The 18,164-nt window shown below is 37.9% G+C and overlaps 2 protein-coding genes and 2 long non-coding RNA genes across 4 annotated transcripts; 3 read left to right on the top strand and 1 right to left on the bottom strand.

Moving 5' to 3' along the window:
- Positions 1–3,065: 3,065 nt before the first annotated feature.
- Positions 3,066–17,369, top strand: LOC114239337 (RAS oncogene family member Rab23). The gene is made up of 5 exons (XM_089735224.1): positions 3,066–3,284; positions 4,713–4,875; positions 13,162–13,241; positions 14,349–14,518; positions 16,012–17,369. The coding sequence occupies exons 1-5, from the start codon at positions 3,130–3,132 to the stop codon at positions 16,119–16,121; spliced, it is 678 nt and encodes a 225-aa protein (XP_089591350.1). The 5' UTR covers positions 3,066–3,129; the 3' UTR covers positions 16,122–17,369.
- Positions 6,639–7,617, top strand: LOC149500800 (uncharacterized). The gene is made up of 3 exons (XR_016324647.1): positions 6,639–6,773; positions 6,857–7,104; positions 7,209–7,617. It is a non-coding gene; the product is annotated as an uncharacterized LOC149500800 (long non-coding RNA).
- On the top strand, positions 10,394–11,897 carry LOC114239338 (uncharacterized). Its single transcript, XM_028169493.2, has one exon. The coding sequence runs from the start codon at positions 10,538–10,540 to the stop codon at positions 11,105–11,107; it is 570 nt and encodes a 189-aa protein (XP_028025294.2). The 5' UTR covers positions 10,394–10,537; the 3' UTR covers positions 11,108–11,897.
- LOC149500799 (uncharacterized) lies at positions 14,299–15,947 on the bottom strand. Its single transcript, XR_016324677.1, has 2 exons — positions 15,667–15,947; positions 14,299–14,941 (listed from the first exon to the last, which is right to left on the bottom strand). It is a non-coding gene; the product is annotated as an uncharacterized LOC149500799 (long non-coding RNA).
- Positions 17,370–18,164: the final 795 nt, after the last annotated feature.

Here is an 18,164-nt window from a genome sequence, read left to right as displayed (position 1 = left end):
GCTTGAGGTGTGCCCCTCGATATCTGGGACACGGGTGGACTGTGTCACCAGCTGGAAAAAGCCGTAGGCCAAAGCAAAATCGTAGCCAGCCCGATCCGGGAGGTCAGTGGTTCTGGACCCCAACCACTCTTGGTGGTGAGCGTTAAAGTCTGCAAGAACCACCACCTCCGTAGATGGGTACTGCTCAAGCACGCGGTTAGTCCCCTCTTGCACATGCTCAATCAGAGCTGAACCTGCATCACTGCTGTGAGACCTGTACAGGCAGGCGTAGACTCGGGTACAAACCCCATGATCTACGTGTAGCCACAAGAGGGACAGGTTCCGGTGTTCGAGGCCTCGTCGACGGCGACAACAAACATCAGCCCGGACGAATACACACACCCTGGCTTTACGCAGGAAGTTGTGCTTCAATACGTAGCCGGGGTATTCAAGCTACGAGGTATCATCTGGAGCAGATATCTGCGTCTTCGTCAGAAACATTAGGGCTGTATGTAGAACCTACGTGCTCACATAAAAAATCATTTTATGTCAATTTTAAAAGGTGACACTTTTTTCTTCTGTTTTTAAAACCAACAACATTTTTTGTGGCTTGCATTAAATTTTCGAGAAACTAATGAGAGCATATTATTGAGATACACGAATTAAATATACCTAGACAATATCTAAAAAGTGTACAAGGCTGGTTTTCATAAGGGCCGTATTGCTGGCACTTTACGTACCAGACAAATATTTTACGATTTTTGTGATCTTATAAGTCCTAATAAGTATTGGTGGGGCTGTGTGTAAGAGGAATTGTGAGAGAATTGTGTCCAAGGTGTGAATGCAGAGATAGGTCTGAATAGAAAAATGGGGACAAGTGACAACAGAAGATCCCTGTCATCACTCCCTCTCTGCGGCGATCATGGTTGAGTGGTCCGAATGATCGGACAATCGGCCTCAATTGATTTCTGTGAAGGCACTTCTGATCATCAAGCTGAAACAACATATGTTTTGGAACATAATTGAAGATTATTACAAACTCTATACTGGCAACAACGGTATTACAAGAAGTCGATTGTCATACTGAAAAGAGGAGAAGAGGAAAACCAGGGGCACAGCCGAGCAGCTTACCAACCGCCGCGCCCAGTGCTCTTATGGCAACGGCGTACGAAAGAGAAAGAGTACATTCAGAATTTGGTAGGCAGCGGCTTGGCTCTGCCCCTGGCATTGCTGAAGTCCATGGGCGACGGTAATCACTCACCATCAGGTGGGCCGTATGCTCGTCTGCCTACAAGGGCAATAAAAAATAAAAAAAATAAAAAGAGACTTCAGTTACATTCTTGCTTTGATTACATTATACTCATGCGACCGGCGCGTGGAATTAATCAACGCTTGTATTTAAAACTGCTGATATGCAAATTCAATTATTTACTGGACTATATTTTATTGTTAAGTGTTTTGAAGCTACCCGTCCGGGCGTAGCTGAAATAGCCTCTTAGGCTACCAGCGAATAGTTAAGGAAAAATAAAAAACTGGTGGTAGGACCTATTGTGAGTCCGCGCGGGCAGGTACCACCGCCCTGCTTATTTCTGCCGTGAAGCAGTAATGCGTTTCGGTTTGAAGGGTGGGGCAGCCGTTGTAACTATACTAGAGACCTTAGAACTTATATCTCAAGGTGGGTGGCGCATTTACATCGTAGATGTCTATGGGCTCCAGTACCCACTTAACACCAGGTGGGCTGAGAGCACGTCCACTCATCTAGCAATAAAAAAAAACGAATCAACGGCGTCAACCCAAGCGAAGTTTCATTAGATACCCGTATTTATTTACACCCGCCAGCGGTTTTATCATTAAAATTGACATAATCAATGCTTCATCTCGTCGCATGACCGAGCGAAATTCTTAAAAGAGAAAAGTATCGAAAGTTTAAAAACTTAATGAGGCATAGCGTGAGTGCGATTCGGTACAAGTTACAATTATTATTGTACGACGCTTTTGGTAACTAACACACGCCAAAAAATTTTATTAGTGTTGCTTCGATTAGGATATTCAAGTTTTGCTTTAGTGTTGTACACCAAACTATCATAATGAAAAGCATTATTTTTTTTAAACTACGATTTTTGTTCGATTACTTAATAAAATAAGTTATATTGTCTGTATTGGTGGGGACCTTTAATTGGCTTTTTGTTTCTATTATTTGTTATATTGTCATATTGAGTTGGACTGTTGGTTTTACCTTTTTTTTACACGCTTTATATTAGCTTCACTTGTATGTATGTTTGTAACTGACTCCTTTAGGATAAGTTCACATGACCGCGCGGAACTGCTCACCGTGCGGTACAAGATCAATTTAAGCAGTATTTATTGTACACATAACAGCGCGCTGCCGCGCGGTAACGCTATTTTCAATTTAAATTTATTAAAATTTATTTTCTATTTTTTAGTTGAATTTTATATAAAGCGTGTTTTTTAGTTTTTTTAAACAATTTTTTATTTTCTGTTGCTCTATTAGGCAGACGAGCAGCTCATGGCCCACCTGATAGTGAGTGGTTACTGTCGCCCATGGACTTCAGCAATGCCAGGGGCAGAGCCAAGCGCTTAATACTCTCCACAAGCCTCGTTTGAAGAAGGACATGTCATAGCGCTCGGGAAACACCGTGGAGGGGAGCTCATTCCATAGACCTGTAATAAATAAATAAATATTTTGATTGTTTTCTTGGGAAGATTAGTTGCAGTTTCCCCTTACCTTCTGCACCACTCCTTTTTAGATTATTTAGATCTCCAGATTACTAAAGCCTCTTCTAGGAGGTAGCCCAGCCAGTAATTAGTGGTTATACCGCCGCAGCTAGGTCGCCAAGTCCTCTTTCGTTACCTAGCAGGGAGCACAACGGACAGGTGAGGTTGACGTTTGGGGTCGACTTAATGATATTGTTAAAATGTCGTTTATTGCTTAGATGGGTGGACGAGCTCACAGCCCACCTGGTGTTAAGTAGTTACTGGAGCCCCAAAGACATCTACGACGTAAATGCGCCACCCATCCTGAGATATAAGTTCTAAGATTTCAAGTATAACATATGAAATAACTTTAACGGTTAATATCAATTACAGGACCACTACATCCCTGATGTCCGTTGATCGGATGTGCGTACGATGCGCGAGGAGGAGCTGGAGGTGGCCCTGAAGGTGGTGATCGTCGGTGACGGCGGAGTCGGCAAGTCCAGTATGATACAGCGCTACTGCCGCGGCACCTTCACCAGGGACTACAAGAAGACCATCGGGGTCGACTTTCTTGAGAGACAGATCGAGTAAGCATTCAGTGGACTAAATTAAATTATTGTCTTCAATAACAAAGTTAGCTTTTTAAGCAGTTGCATAGCTTTTATCGCGGGCTTTGAGTGAATCAAGAAATTCCGTAACGAAAATAAAACCTAATACCCCCCACTCCGCCTACCGTGTAGCTCGCGTTCAACACATTCACACGTTGTGCTTGTGTAGTGTTTGTGAATGACGTGACGTCGCACTGCAAGCGCACCATGAAAAGTCTGCCCATCTCTCTCTCGAGCGATTTAACTTATTAGTGTGAAGGGTACAGTTAATGTTTTGCTTTGTTAATGCTTATAAATATAACGTGGTCCTATTTTATTATTGTGTTAATATTAAATTATTATTGTCTAATTATAATCGCATATGTTGATAAAAAATGCTATGCAATAGCTTTACCACCGCAGTCCCAGAGTGCTACACATTTATTTTGCCGCGTAGCAGTGGTAAGTTCCAGTCTGTAGTTAAAGATAGACATAACGACTGCGACTTACCTGGTGTCTCGAAGTGAATTTAGGCCGTCAAACATGAAAAACTCCCAAAAGTAATTCCATCCAATCTCTCTAAACTTTAAGAACAATTCCTGAACACAGTACATTTATGTTTGACGGATCATCAAATTCTCGATAGGTAGGATGATGACTCATTGTTTATTTACCGAAGGGATTTCGTGCAAATGAAAACAATACTTTTAATAATAATTTATTTAAAACTAGGCAGCGGCTTGGCTCTGCCCCTGGCATTGCTGACGTCCATGAGCGACGCTGACCACTTACCATCAGGTGGGCCGTATGCTCGTCTGCCTACAAAGGCAATAAAAATAAAAAATAAAAAAAAGCTGACCCGGCAGACTTCTTAGTGCCTCAACCGATAAATAAAAGACCTAAACTTTGTATAAAATAAACTGAAAACAAACAAAAGGAATCTGCCCGACGGGGGACACATCAAAAGAAAAACAAAATTGTTATTTTTATTTAATTCCGAGCATTTTCATACTTATCTACATTTGCAGGTTTCATTTTTATTACACGATGTTATTTCTTCACCGTGGAAGTCAATCGTGAACATTTGTTGAGAACGTATTTCATTAGAAAAATTGGTACCCGCCTGCGGGATTCGAACACCAGTGCATCGCTTCAACACGAATGCACCGGACGTCTTATCTGTTAGGCCACGACGACTACTAAAGTATACAGAACGATCCGTTGCTGCCTTGACCCGGCAACTCGCAGGACATCTGCCGCACAACTTAACACCCCCTAACCTTCCCTGCACTACCAGACCTTTGGACCGAACTTTTGTGTGTTCACAAAGTGTCGCTTTCAGTGTTAAGATTCGCCTTTTTAAGAGTTTCATGATTAGCAGAGTACAGCTTCCGATGAGGTCGTATGATTTCCTGGTCGCCGTTCCAGGATAGACGGCGAGGAAGTCCGACTGATGCTGTGGGACACGGCGGGCCAGGAGGAGTTCGACGCGATCACCAAGGCGTACTACCGCGGCGCCCACGCCTGCGTGCTCGCCTTCTCCACAACCGACAGAGACTCTTTCTTAGCGCTGCACTCCTGGAAGTTGAAAGTAAGTCTGTCTTATGCTCGGATGAATACAGTAGTAGTTCTTGACAACTGAGATCCGTGATATAGAATCCTTTTTTTTCCTACCTAAGCTGCTAGTCTTGAGAGGCTATATCAGCGTCGCCTTAACTAGTAGGTGAGCTCACAGGGCTCAAACCTAATGACGTTGCTAACACGAACCCTAGCAAGAGCCGTGCTTCGCAGAATCCACCACCGGATCGGAAACGCGACCCACTGAGAAGATCCGGTGAGAAACTCAGTGGGCTGTTTCTGAGGGTTAATTTACTCGTCGAGCCCTTCGTCGCAAGCGACGGGTTTGACGAGAACGATGACCGGTGCTTGAGATACCTAGAAGCACTATTAGTGGATCGGGAGGATCCGATATGACGGGTATAGAAACCGCGTTTCAAGGTTTAATCGCCTTAATCAATTGGAGCTGAACGTCTTCGGGATTTTAATGTGCGGGTAAATGCGGAAAATTTTGGATCAATTTGTCATTCAAGTTATGCTTTTTATAACGTACACTCAAAGGAGTCCTAGTGGGATAAGTTTGAGGAAAATAACTACAGAAACCCCTATATTCGTTGGAGAATTTAATATGTTTGTAATGTTACACCGGTAAGAGTAACACCATCTATTGCCGAATAGTCGAACGAATATCGACGGATCTAGTAGCATCTAGAGAGCTCAATACGTACAACGCCATCTATTGTCAGGTAACGGAAACACAATACTCGACTTGTGTGGAATATTCTTGATAATTCTAAGGATGTGGCTGTAAAAGCGTTGCAGAGATGGCACGCAGTCAGTTAATAATCGGAACTACTCAAAGCGAAACAGCGAATGTATCACCTGAAGCGAAGCGAAAGAAGCGAACTGAGAATTTTAAAGTGTTTGTGAAGTGCTTTAAGTGTTCTAAGTGCTAATACGGTTTTAATTTATACTTCGGTGGAATTTTTATTTATCCCGAACCCCAGCGCGTAATAGTAAGAAAGAATATCGACGAATTCCTCAGGGTTGACACAATATAAATGTTTTTAAGCGTCTGTATTCGTGATGCGTCTTATATTCGATGCAGAGCAGGGGTTTGAATACCTTTGAACAACCGAATCAGAAAGCGAAGATGACGGTTCGTCTGACAGTGAAAGTCTTTCAATAAAAAACATTTTAGTTTTTAAACATAAAAAAAAATTTGGTATTTTTTTATTATTTGTAACTTTAATTACGCAACGCAACCTAAAGCGTTGCGTAATCGATTGACTCATTAATTTTCCGAGAGAGGAATAGGCAGTGTTTTAGGAGCGAAACACATTTGCCAGCACCACGCCATCCCCCGCACTCGTGAACTGAGACTCTCTAACGGCCGTTTTCAATAACGTATCTGAGTTTTCGGATAGATAGCTATCTCCGAATATCAGCAAGAGCGTATCTATCCTTAGTTTGCGTTTCACAATCACGGATAAGTGCTATCTCTCTTTAACCAACAGTAGATAGCTTCTTCCCTCCGATTTATCCGAGCCTCTTGATACGTTTCGTTCTACTACAAATACGAAACAACATCAGGATCAAGACTTATTTTATTTTATTCTAAATTATAACTATAATTTAACCAGCATATTGTAGACTATCATAAACACATTTGTTTATAACAAAAAGTAATAAAAACATATGTAGATTTTTTTAAATTGGACGTATTGCTATTTTTATCCTAGTCGAAATTATGAAACGAAACGTTTTGACAGTCCGTTTGCCAATAAGTAGTGATCAGTTTCTTTTGTTTGTTTTTCTATTGTTTACCTACTATATTAGATGATGACTTACCTCCAAAACGCTTTAAAACTTTCGTTTATAATTCTAAGTGTGTTTATAATTAAAGAGCTACAGTGAAATAAAATGAATTCTGTAAGTATCTATGAAGTACATTGATAATAATAATTTTACTTTGAAAACTTTGAGTTCAAGTTTAGAAAATATATCTTTTTCAGTCAAGAAACGCAGCAACCATGACAAAAGATGAGACGATGATTCTAGCAGAACTTGTGGCGGCGAAAAAACATTTCAATAATAAGGCAACAAATGCCACAAACAATAAATTGAAGCAGCAGGCTTGGCGAACCCTTGTAAATGATTTTAATTCGTCGATTCGTCGTTTCCCACGAACTCCATCGCAGCTTCGACTAAAATGGGAAAACTTAAAGAACGCTACGGCAACATAAGAAACAACCTTAGTAAGGTTAGTATAATTAGTTGATTGTTTGTCTCTAATAACACATTGATAAACATGATTTTTTGTTCAGGTTGCCGTAGTATTTGAAATAATTATGCTCTTTGTTACAGGCTGGAGGTGGTAAGGATTGCAGATGAAATTTTGGATAAAGCATGCACATTGTTGTAGGTCACATAATATTTTTAACACTTTTACAGCCAAGCGGAAACAAGATGGAAGAAAAGAAATGCAAGGCTAGCATAGGGACAATGCATTAGCAGAATATCTAATAGCAAAAAAGAGACTTGACTTGGAAAATAAAGAAAAGGAGATTGTTGTAGCAAAAGTTAAGTTAGATTTAGATAATTTAAAAAATTAAAAATTACTTAAAAGGAATATTAAATTTCATTAATTAAGTAGGCAATAATAATTTTATGTTAGATAGTTTTTTAAGTATATGTACAAATTCTAAATTAAATATCTTGCATGTACTAACTACCATGTAATTATCATTTTGGAAAATAAAAAATAGTCAAATTATCTTTGGAGTTTATTTTATAAATTATCTTTGGAAGCAATTATTTATAAGTACATAGTTGTATTTCAGATGTAAGTTTTGAAAAATTGTTACGAACAATTATATTATTTTCCTGTAATGTATCTGCGACTGAAATTTCTGATTCTAATTCTTCTAAATTCATACTTCTGACGATATTATGCAGCATGGCAGCTATAATAACAGCTTGCATATTTTCTAGTTCTAATCTACTTTTCAATGATATACAGGGAGTCTTCTTTTACAAACACCAATGCATCTGAAAATTATACATTATTCGCTTAAATTATTTTACAATACAGTATAACAAGCTCTTAACTAAAAAAAAAGATTACCTCTCTATAGTATTTCTTGTTTTAATATGTGATTCATTTTAAATCGTTCCGATTGAGTATGTGGGTTAATTAATCACGTTAAAAGATAGGGTTGTGGGGATAGCCTCTATCGGCAAGCAAATAGCAATTTCCAAGTCCACCTTGTTATCAATGTTCTCTTGATATGTAGATAATTTATTATAATAGTGTCATATTAAATTCATATAAACACCTAAATATATAATATAAATAAATAAAAATATAATAATAATATATAATAATAATAATATAAATAAGGTAATATAAATAAGAAATACCTTTTCAATCGGAATGGTTAATTATAGTTGTATCATGAGCAGACCCAGGCCATCAAGCAACAACATTTTGAAACATCAATGATGCATTGCACACAAATTACACATTCAAAATACTCTTTTTCTATTTCTAAATTCCTCTCCTATATTTGAATCTGTAACACAAATATAAAATGTAGAGGTATCAGTGTGTAATAAGAATGAAGGTAAATAGCCTACCAGGTTATTGTATTAGTATATGAATGTCATTTAGGGCACCATGGGAATCCAGCAGTATTATAGAATTCCTGTTGAGTGTGATTTTGTAACACAACAAAAATTAGGTATAATTTTGCTATTGCGATAAACAAATATAAGTTGTACTAACGAGTACTTTTATGGTTAAAATTTATCTTACCTTTTTGACGTTACACTCAAATATGGTCTCATTAAATTAATCAATTCATTCACAACACCTTTGCTCAGAAATCTATAGTCAAATTCGTAATTATTGATCTTCGCCATGTAATTCAGACGATCTTTATTTTCCTAACCATATGATATCGGCCTCACTATCACTATCTGCATCACAATCCATTATCATTTGAAATAATTCCATATCACTATCATCACTGCTACAATATGCCAATATGAAGAGAAACAATTATTAAATTATAGCGATTTACTTTCGAAAGATAAACATGTAACCGGCCGATTTTGACAGATAAGCGAATGCCCATACTAGAGATAGCGCCGCCTACCGGAGAGTTACTTAAAACTCATATTGAAACGGAAGTAAGCACGATTTGTATGAGCGTTCTATCTTTAGCAGGCTATCCGTCCTCCCGACGATGGATAGATAAATCCGATAGGAACTGCTGCCCGTCGATAGGTTATTGGAACGTAAGTAAGGACAAAAATATAGATTTGTCTATCTTTAGTAACCGAAACTAGGGATAGATAGGTTATTGAAAACGGCCGTTAGTAAACAAAAAGTCTGATTTAAACTTGTAAACGTCAAACTCCGACCCCTTTAATTACTTGCGTATTTTAGAGTGCTTTATGCGTTCATTAGCACGATCCGGAGATGATAACGTATCGTGACATATGACTTGTGTCCCGCGACGCTAAAACCGGTGCAGATACAAAACTCGACCGTATTAAGGCGACGCATGTGGGGGGAGGGCATATTATACAACATTTTTAATACGCTTTTATTAGTTCCAGACGTATGTATGTATGTAACGGAATCTTTGAACATGATTTTGACCCCCTTCACAACGTCGGATTAACTCGAAATTTGGTATATGTACTTATTGAGGACCGATGACAATCCAATATTTAAAAAAAAATTAAAAGAAAAAGAATGAAAAAATGAGAAATAAATAATAATTAAAAAAAACTAACAAAATACGCTTTTATAGAAAAACCAACAAAACAATTGAAAATAAAATTTAATAAATTTGAATTAAAAATAGTGTATGAAAAAATGATTTTATTGTAAAAAAGCGTGGGTTTTCTATAATATAAAAGCGTATTTTGTTAGTTTTTTAAACTATTATTTTTAAGTGAAAACTTCATTGGTCGCGTTCAGTCTAGGCGGGCATCGGATAGCCTGCCGAACGTGAGGGCTGGTGGTCGTGGCGCCGACGACTGCCGTTCCGGCGTCCCGAGGGGGAGAGTGATGGGAGAGATGTGCTCCGCACTAAACACTTCACTTTCCCCTCTGCCTTTTCATGAGTTCTGTCTCATGCGAGGTTCGGACGTGAGTTGTTGGACGACAAGAGGTTTTAGTCGGTTCGATTCCGATATGCCCAGCCCTCCATCCCAATGGGGGGGCGGAAGTCCGGCGAGTTCCGATAGAGAAAAAAAATTATTAGCCCATCCATTAAGTACATGTATTTTCTATACGGATACCAAGTTTCAAGTCAATCGGATGCATGGTTCAGTAGTTATAATGGAACATCCGTAAAAACCACTGTAGATTTATATATTAGTATAGTAGATTTTGACAAACAAGGATTAAACTAGTTACTATATTCTAAATACTCTAAATTAAATTATTTTTTGTGTGTCCAACAAAAAATAAAGAAATAAATTGAAAAAGTTCATAAAGTCCGAACTTCCTGAATGCGTCAACAGCGAACTCCGGATAAGTTATATCGCTCGCACGCAGCTATGATAATAACGTGTTATAACATAATATCTCAGTTCGCCTACTTGCCGCCGGACTAATTGCTCACATTTCAGACTAAATTCATAACGATTGCAGTGAATACAACGTACTATCGAATAACATGGAAACTGTGGTGTTCTTTTTGATAATCACTTCGTTTTTCTGCGCGATTAATTGTCGCATATCGCGGAGCAGTGAAGCGCAATGCCTTAGTTATTACAACAACGAAGAGAACTTTGATTTGGATACGTTATCGGGACAAATGTACGCGGTCTATTACTGGCCCCCGAATCAGAGAACGAGGAACGCCTGCGAAGTACAAACCTTCAAGAAACTCGAGACGCACGAGATAGAAACCGCTAGGAACGGCTGCTCGAACCTCAGCCTCCCTTCAGAGGAGCCGGTCATCAGGGCCACGTACAAGAACAGCACCGGCAAAATCGTGAACGTCTTGTACTATGGGAGCGATTCGGTGAAGAAATTCTACAGGTCCTGCGACAAGGACGTCGCTAAGTACATATTCACGAGGGTCAACGAGGATTACATTCTGGGCATCAACTGCTCGTCGGAGGGGCGTAGCGTGCTGCTGTCCAAGCTCTTAGGCTCGCTGTCGACGGTCAAAAGGATCGTGGACGGTATAGATATTATGACCGGAAGAGAGGGAAGCCCGGATTGTGTGCTCGAACATTAATACCGGATCATAGTCGAATGCTATCTGTTTTATTTCCGTGATTATTTATATCGAGTGGCTATTCGGTTTAAGCGACATTCCGTTTATTACGCGACATTTATCTTTGTAATTAAAGGTACGTTTTATTTGATACTAGCGACCCGCCTTCGCTTCGCTTCGGAAACTGTAATTTATTATTGATTTCTCTACTATTTAATGGATGTTATTATACATATAAACCTTCCTCTTCAATCACTCTATCTATTAAAAAAAACGCATCAAAATCCGTTGCGTAGTTTTAAAGATTTAAGCATACATAGAGATATAGGGACAGAGAAAGCGACTTTTTTTATACAATGTATAGATTAACGTCAACAGTTCGATGTTTTTAATTGAACTTCAATTGAGTTTACTCCATTAGAATAGCTAAAGAAGGTTTTTTTTTTTATGATATTTTTTCCAAATTTTAAACTTTAAATGGCTCTCCTGTAAAGTTATAAAAATGTCACTTAAACCAAAAAACCTTTCACTCGTCGAATATAATTCCAATAAGCTTACGTCAGCTCAGTTGATCAATATGTGAATAAACATTTTTGTAATCGCAAAAGCAATACAGTATTTTGGTTGTTTTTTTTTTGGTCACGGTACGATTTTATCCGAAATCTTCAATAATGTTTCAGTTAAATTTCACTTAATATTTTTAATTAGGTATAATTAGGTATGTACTATGTATAAATATTGTATTTTAATTTGAATAATTATCTAAAAGTAATAATTAGCTGTAAGTTTAATTTATAGTTTCATTTGTATTTTTTTTTAATAACTTTTCTAATATATTCATTTTAAAATTGTAATTTGATTCGTTGAAATAAAATAAAAAGTTTAAAATTCATTGAAACCTTAAGCGATATTAATTATAACTAGAGGTCCCGCAGTAATCGAAATTCGACTATAATTAATTGGAATTGTAAGTTTGTACACTATTATGATTGTATTTTGTACTTCTTTAATCACAAATTTCGCCAAGACTACACTATAAAAATATTAACAAAGACAAACAATATTTAATCTATTCTCAATTTGACAACAGACGTCAAGAACAAAAGTTTGACAATAAATAGTAAGCATGCGTGTGTGCGTCAAATACATGGTATGTAGTGTGTGTAAGTTTTTCTTTATTGATTTAATGTATCTTTCATGCATTATTTAAAAAAAATATTAGCATTGTGCACTTCTTCTCTTTATTCTCTATAAGTGTGGAAAATTTCATACTCCTCCGTTAGCGCAATTTTCGTAAAAAGGGATACAAAGTTTTTGCTTCACGTATTAATATGTAGATATTTTAATTAATGACATTAGTGTGTAATAGAAGATTTGTGTTTTTTTTAACTATTAAAATATCTTAAATAAATTATATCGAAATACGAAATGTCAAATTGTTTTACTGTTGTATTTTTTTATTACTCTTAAAACTCATAAAAGGTATCTCTTATGCAATTTTCTTTCTAGTGGACCGGTCATGGTTCTTGTCGAACCCGTCGCTTGCGACGAAGGGCTCGCCGAGTGTTCGATAGCTCAGTAAAATAAAGGTTATTGTTCTTGAGGTTTTATTGTAAGGTGGACTGTATATAAAGTATAATTCAATATAAGCCGCAAGTCGCGCGTGCGATTCTATATCGTTCCAGTAGTGTTCTGTGTCGCTGTGTGTGTTCGGCCCTCGCCGCTCGAGTCGTCGATGCCGTGGTGGTGGTTGGACCCCCCCGCAGACCTCGTAGTCCCCGCTTGTACGCGAAGTACTGGCGCAGACAGCGAGTAAATTAACCCTCAGACACAGCCCACTGAGTTTCTCGCCGAATCTTCTCAGTGGGTCGCGTTTCCGATCCGGTGGTAGATTCTGCGAAGCACGGCTCTTGCTAGGGTTCGTGTTAGCAACACCGTCAGGTTTGAGCCCCGTGAGCTCACCTACTAGTTAAGGTTACACTGAAATAGTTTCTCAAGACTATCAGCTTAGATAGGAAAAAAAATCCTAGTGGACTAAATATATATATTTGTAATTTACACTATTATTTTTCCAGGTGGAGAATGAATGCGGCGAAATACCAACGATAATCGTTCAAAATAAAATCGATTTAATGGATCAATGTGTGGTTGGACCGTGAGTAGCGTTTACTAATTATTCAACAGTCAAATCTATATATTAACACGTGAAGCAAAACTTTGTACCCCTTTTTACGAAAATTGCGCAGAGGGGTATGAAATTTCCCACCCTTATAGAGAATATAGAAAAGGAGTGCAGAATGTTAATATTTTTTTAAAATTATGCCTAAAAAATACATTAAATCAATAAAAAAAACATTACACACACTACTATGTATTTGACGCACACACGCATACATACTATTTCTTTATTGTCAAACTTTTGTCTTGACGTCTGTGGTCAAATTGAGAATAGATTAAATATTGTTTGTCTTTATTAATATTTTTCTACAATGTAGTCTTGGCGAAATTTGTGATTATAGAAGTACAATAGCCTTTGAAAATACAATCATAATAGTGTACAAACTTATAATTTCAATTAATTATAGTCGAATTACGACTACTGTGGGACCACTCCTCCGTGCGTCGTATTCCTCAGTTCTGAGGGTCGTGACCTTTACTGGGCACTTTTGTTAGGACTATGTTCCTCCATTCACTCTTGTCCTCCGTGCAGTGGATAGCGACATTGATGCTGGATTCCAAAGTCGTCTTAATCTGATCGGACCAGCGCATGGGACTACGCCCCCTAGGCCTCCTCTAGCGGGACCACTAGTTTTTTTTTTTGCCCTTGTAGGCATACGAGCATACGACCCACCTGATGGTGAGTGGTTACCGTCGCCCATGGACTTCAGCAATGCCTGGGGCAGAGCCAAGCCACTGCCTACCGCTTCATAGTCTCCACAAGCCTCGTTTGAAGAAGGACATGTTATAGCGCTCGGGAAACACCGTGGAGGGGAGCTCATTTCATAGCCGGATGGTACGTGGTAAAAAAGACCTCTGGAAACGCACTGTGGATGACCGCAGTGGCTCCAGGTAGTATGGATGAACTCTACTCCGGTGGCGGGCGGTGCGATAGTAAAAACGAGATGCCGGTATCATCTCGAACAATTCCTCAGAGCACTGCCCATGGAACATACGGTACAAAATACAGAGGGAACCGTAATAGTATATACTTATTACGTTAAAACAGAAAAATCGTTTATTTGAAATTCAAAATGGCGTGTAGAGACGAGGCGGAGCTAGTGTCGCGCGCGCTCGGCTGCCGGCTGATGCGTGCGTCGGTGAAGGAGGACGTGAACGTGGGCGCGGTGTTCCGGGCGCTGGCGGCGCGCTGCCTGGCCGACGCGCGGCGGGACGACGCCGACGCCGCCAGCCGCTGCGTCACGCCCGCCATCGGTGAGTCCAGTCCTAACTCTCTGCTTAGTGAGAATTTTTTAACTTCTCGATCGTGTTAAAGTTAACTTTTTTTGTATTGTTTAAGTTTGTAGACGAGCTCGCGGCCCACCTGTTGTTACCGGAGCCCATAGACATCTACAACGTAAATACTGCCACCTACTTTGAGATATGAGTTCTAAGATCTCAGTATAGTTACAACGGCTGCCCCACTGCCCGGCTGTATAAGAGATGCGACATCTTTAACATTTATATTGTATTATATACCTATTTTAAATTATAGATAGAAAAATGAATATTTTTTTTAATACTTCATGGGTTCGAGTGCCACGCATTCACTCTCGATCTGTGTCTTTCTATTCCCCCTCCCCAGGAGCGTTAAACGTATAACGCAACCTTGTTGGAAGTCGCATTACATTCCCGATCCTGCGGAAAGAATGGAAAGCAGTAGTTCTAGGTACTTCAAGCACCGGTCACCGTTCGAAGCACGACTCTTGCTAGGGTTCGTGTTAGCATCGTCGTCAGGTTTGAGCCCCGTGAGCTCACCTACTAGTTAAGGTTCCGCTGGAATAGCCTCTCTAGACTACCAGCTTAGGTCGGAAGAAAAAAAAAAGTCGCATTAGAAGTTTCACTTCAATAATATGGCTCTTTAAAAAAAATTATTTGTTTGTTATCTGTATTTTGGCTCTTTGGATTGATAAGATTGTGGAACACTGCTACGTATACGTATATTTTTCTTATTTCTTTTGGGGTTTCTAAGTATATTAAATCTAAAATATAAAAAAAAAACGGTCTTATCCATTCGTTCTTATAATAAGGAAAACTATTTTTACAGTTTTAATCTGACGTTTTTTTATTATTTTTATTATCATATCGAGGGGTGAAAGGTTTAAGCAACATTTCGTTTATAATGCGATATATTATTATTTTTGTAATTAAAGGCGCGTTTTATTTGGTATTAGCATCAACAGTTCGATGTTTTTATTTGAACTTCAATTAAGTTTACTACATTCAAAATAGCTGAAGAAGTATTTTTCGTTATTATATTTTAAACTATTATTAAAATTATTATTGGATTTTTTTAATAAGAGAACAAAGATGTGTGCTACACCTAGTCATGCATTATAAATATTTGACAGAAAGAAGCATACCTGTGTATTTACTAATGTTTTCATAGTCAGATTCCACAAAGTGTTTACGACATAACCTCGAACTTTTTGTGGGAGTACTTTTTTCGCGTCAAATGGCCTTTAACCACAGTCTTCTAATTTTCTTGTCCTTCGGGAATTGATGTACTCCAATTTCTGAGCATATTGGTACAAAACAACGCGTCATTGTGCTTAAAATAATTTTTAATCAAAAATTCCAATACAAATATTGAATGTTATGGGAACAATGCACACCAGCGCCATTTTGACAGTTGCCAACCCCATTACTATAGATTACAACAGTCACAGCACATAGTATTGATTGAGAGAATCACATTTTGTTTTCAGGTACATTCGCCAACCACAATAGCAACGGGACGATATTACTGCGACCGACGAAGCATCGGGCTGGTGCCAAGAAGAGAAACGTCCTCAAGAACGCGTGTAGAATATTGTAGTGCTTACTGAGGTAGTTCGAACGTTCCTTTTGTTTGACCGGTGCAGATACAGGGTGTGGCGATGGTAAAATTTAATTTCTTAATTATAGAGGAGAGAGTGGGAGAAAATTATCAAAATAAATATTCTGTAGGTAGGTACCACCCTACTTGGGCCTTCCGGTTTGAAGGGTGGGTCAGCCGTTGTACGTTGAGACTACGGCCTCATGTCTCAAGGCAGAGGGCTTTCACGTTGTGAGGTCTATTAACCTGTGTATTGTATAAAAAATTGAAAAACAGTAAACATTGCTAAGAAAACTATTTCTTTGTAATGGAATTTCATGACGTATATAGTTAATACATATTTTGAACGTTATTATTAACGTTACATATCGCGACTTAAGAATTGAAGTGTCTCAATCCAAAATTCTTGTTATTTTGGTTTACAAATTTACTTAATGTAGAAGAATTGTAGTTTTTCACGGTTTCAGATTTTAATACTTTCAACCTTAATGCGCGTATCTTAAAGTTTAAAGTATGCGCTTAATTTAAAAGAGACGGTCAGTGTACTTTGTTATTTTCTAAACTAAAATATAAATGTAATTTTAAATTTTAAAAATTTAATTTACATACATAGATAGAATACACAGCAACACATTTGTAAGTCGTTCAAAGTATAAAACTTATATTCTGCAAATTTTTTAGTTATGCCACTTCAATTCTGAAGGTGACGACATGTATGAGTATCTAACAGAATATTTGAAAGTAACTAAAAATGCAAGACGTCGGATTGATTTAAAAATTTGCAAACGAGAAAATACAATAATTTAATAACTCTTTTTTTTTAATACTTTGACCAAGACTACAGAAATTATCATTTGAATCCTAATTCGGTTTGCTTTTGGAGCGTGTTTTTTAAGTCTTTAAACTACTTTTAATGTTGTTTCGGTTTGAGAGACGACTTCCGTGGTTCGACTTTTCATTTGGCATTGTATTTTATTATAAAATTTGTAATTGTAAAATTAGAAACATCCGATGAATATATAACAAATAAATATATATTTTTAGTTTATTACTTTAAAAAAAAATACGAATTTAAATCCGTGTGTCACAATGTTAAAATTTAAGTGTTTTATTATAAGCTTTGTGTTTTAGATGTTTTCGTACTCTGTATAAATCATAGATAATAGTCGTAAGTTTTTTGTAAATGTTAGCACAGATTAGTTTGGTAATATTACAGGATACCTTTGAATAAAAACAGCTCGGGATTTTTTTATCTATTTATCTGGCGAACAATCAGTGTGCTTATTACGAGGTTTTTTTCACGTTATCCATAGCGTCAAAGTTAATTCAAATTTGTATACAGTTGGATCAGCGCCCCTGGCGGCAAACGTAGGCAAACTTTCCAACTTCATACAAATTTGAGTTAACTTTGACGCTATCGAGAACGTTAAAAAACTCGCACTAAGCCATAGACGAGACTGGAGGTAAAGTGAAAGCGTTCACTCCGAAGAAATCAATAAATATGGCAGAAGAATATATCCTCTTATTGCTTAATAATATTCAGCGCCAAACATCAAATTGATTTGATTTAGTAATCGATTCATAAGCTTTTGATAATATAGGTTTAAAAAAAAAAAACGATGGACGAGTATTTCATCAACCGTTTACAATATAACCGTTAATATTGTTTGTAGAAAAATGTTTAGATATTTGATCTATTATAATTGCTATTACAAGCCGGAAACAATGAAATACTATTTTTGTCGGTAAGGACGGTTTGATAGTACTCATGTGGTGAGTATTGGCGAAGTGGAGCTGTGCACAATAGGCCACAAATCACCACCCTGCCTATTTCTGCCGTGAAGCAGTAATGCGTTTCGGTTTGAACGACGGGGCAGCCGTTGTACTGTTAAAAGTGAGACTTCAGAACTCATGTCTCAAGGTGAGTGTCGGCATTTACGTTATAGATGTCTATGGGTTCCGGTAACCACTTAACATCAGGTGGGCCGTGACTCGTCCACCAATCTAAGCAAAACAAAGTATATTAACTGCGTATATGCGAAT

This window comes from Bombyx mandarina, chromosome 19, assembly GCF_030267445.1.
Source record: "Bombyx mandarina strain Sakado chromosome 19, ASM3026744v2".
NCBI classification, from domain to species: Eukaryota; Metazoa; Arthropoda; class Insecta; order Lepidoptera; family Bombycidae; genus Bombyx; species Bombyx mandarina.
The sequence above is the reverse complement of the archived record's forward strand: the minus strand, read 5'-3'. Positions and strand labels throughout refer to the sequence as shown.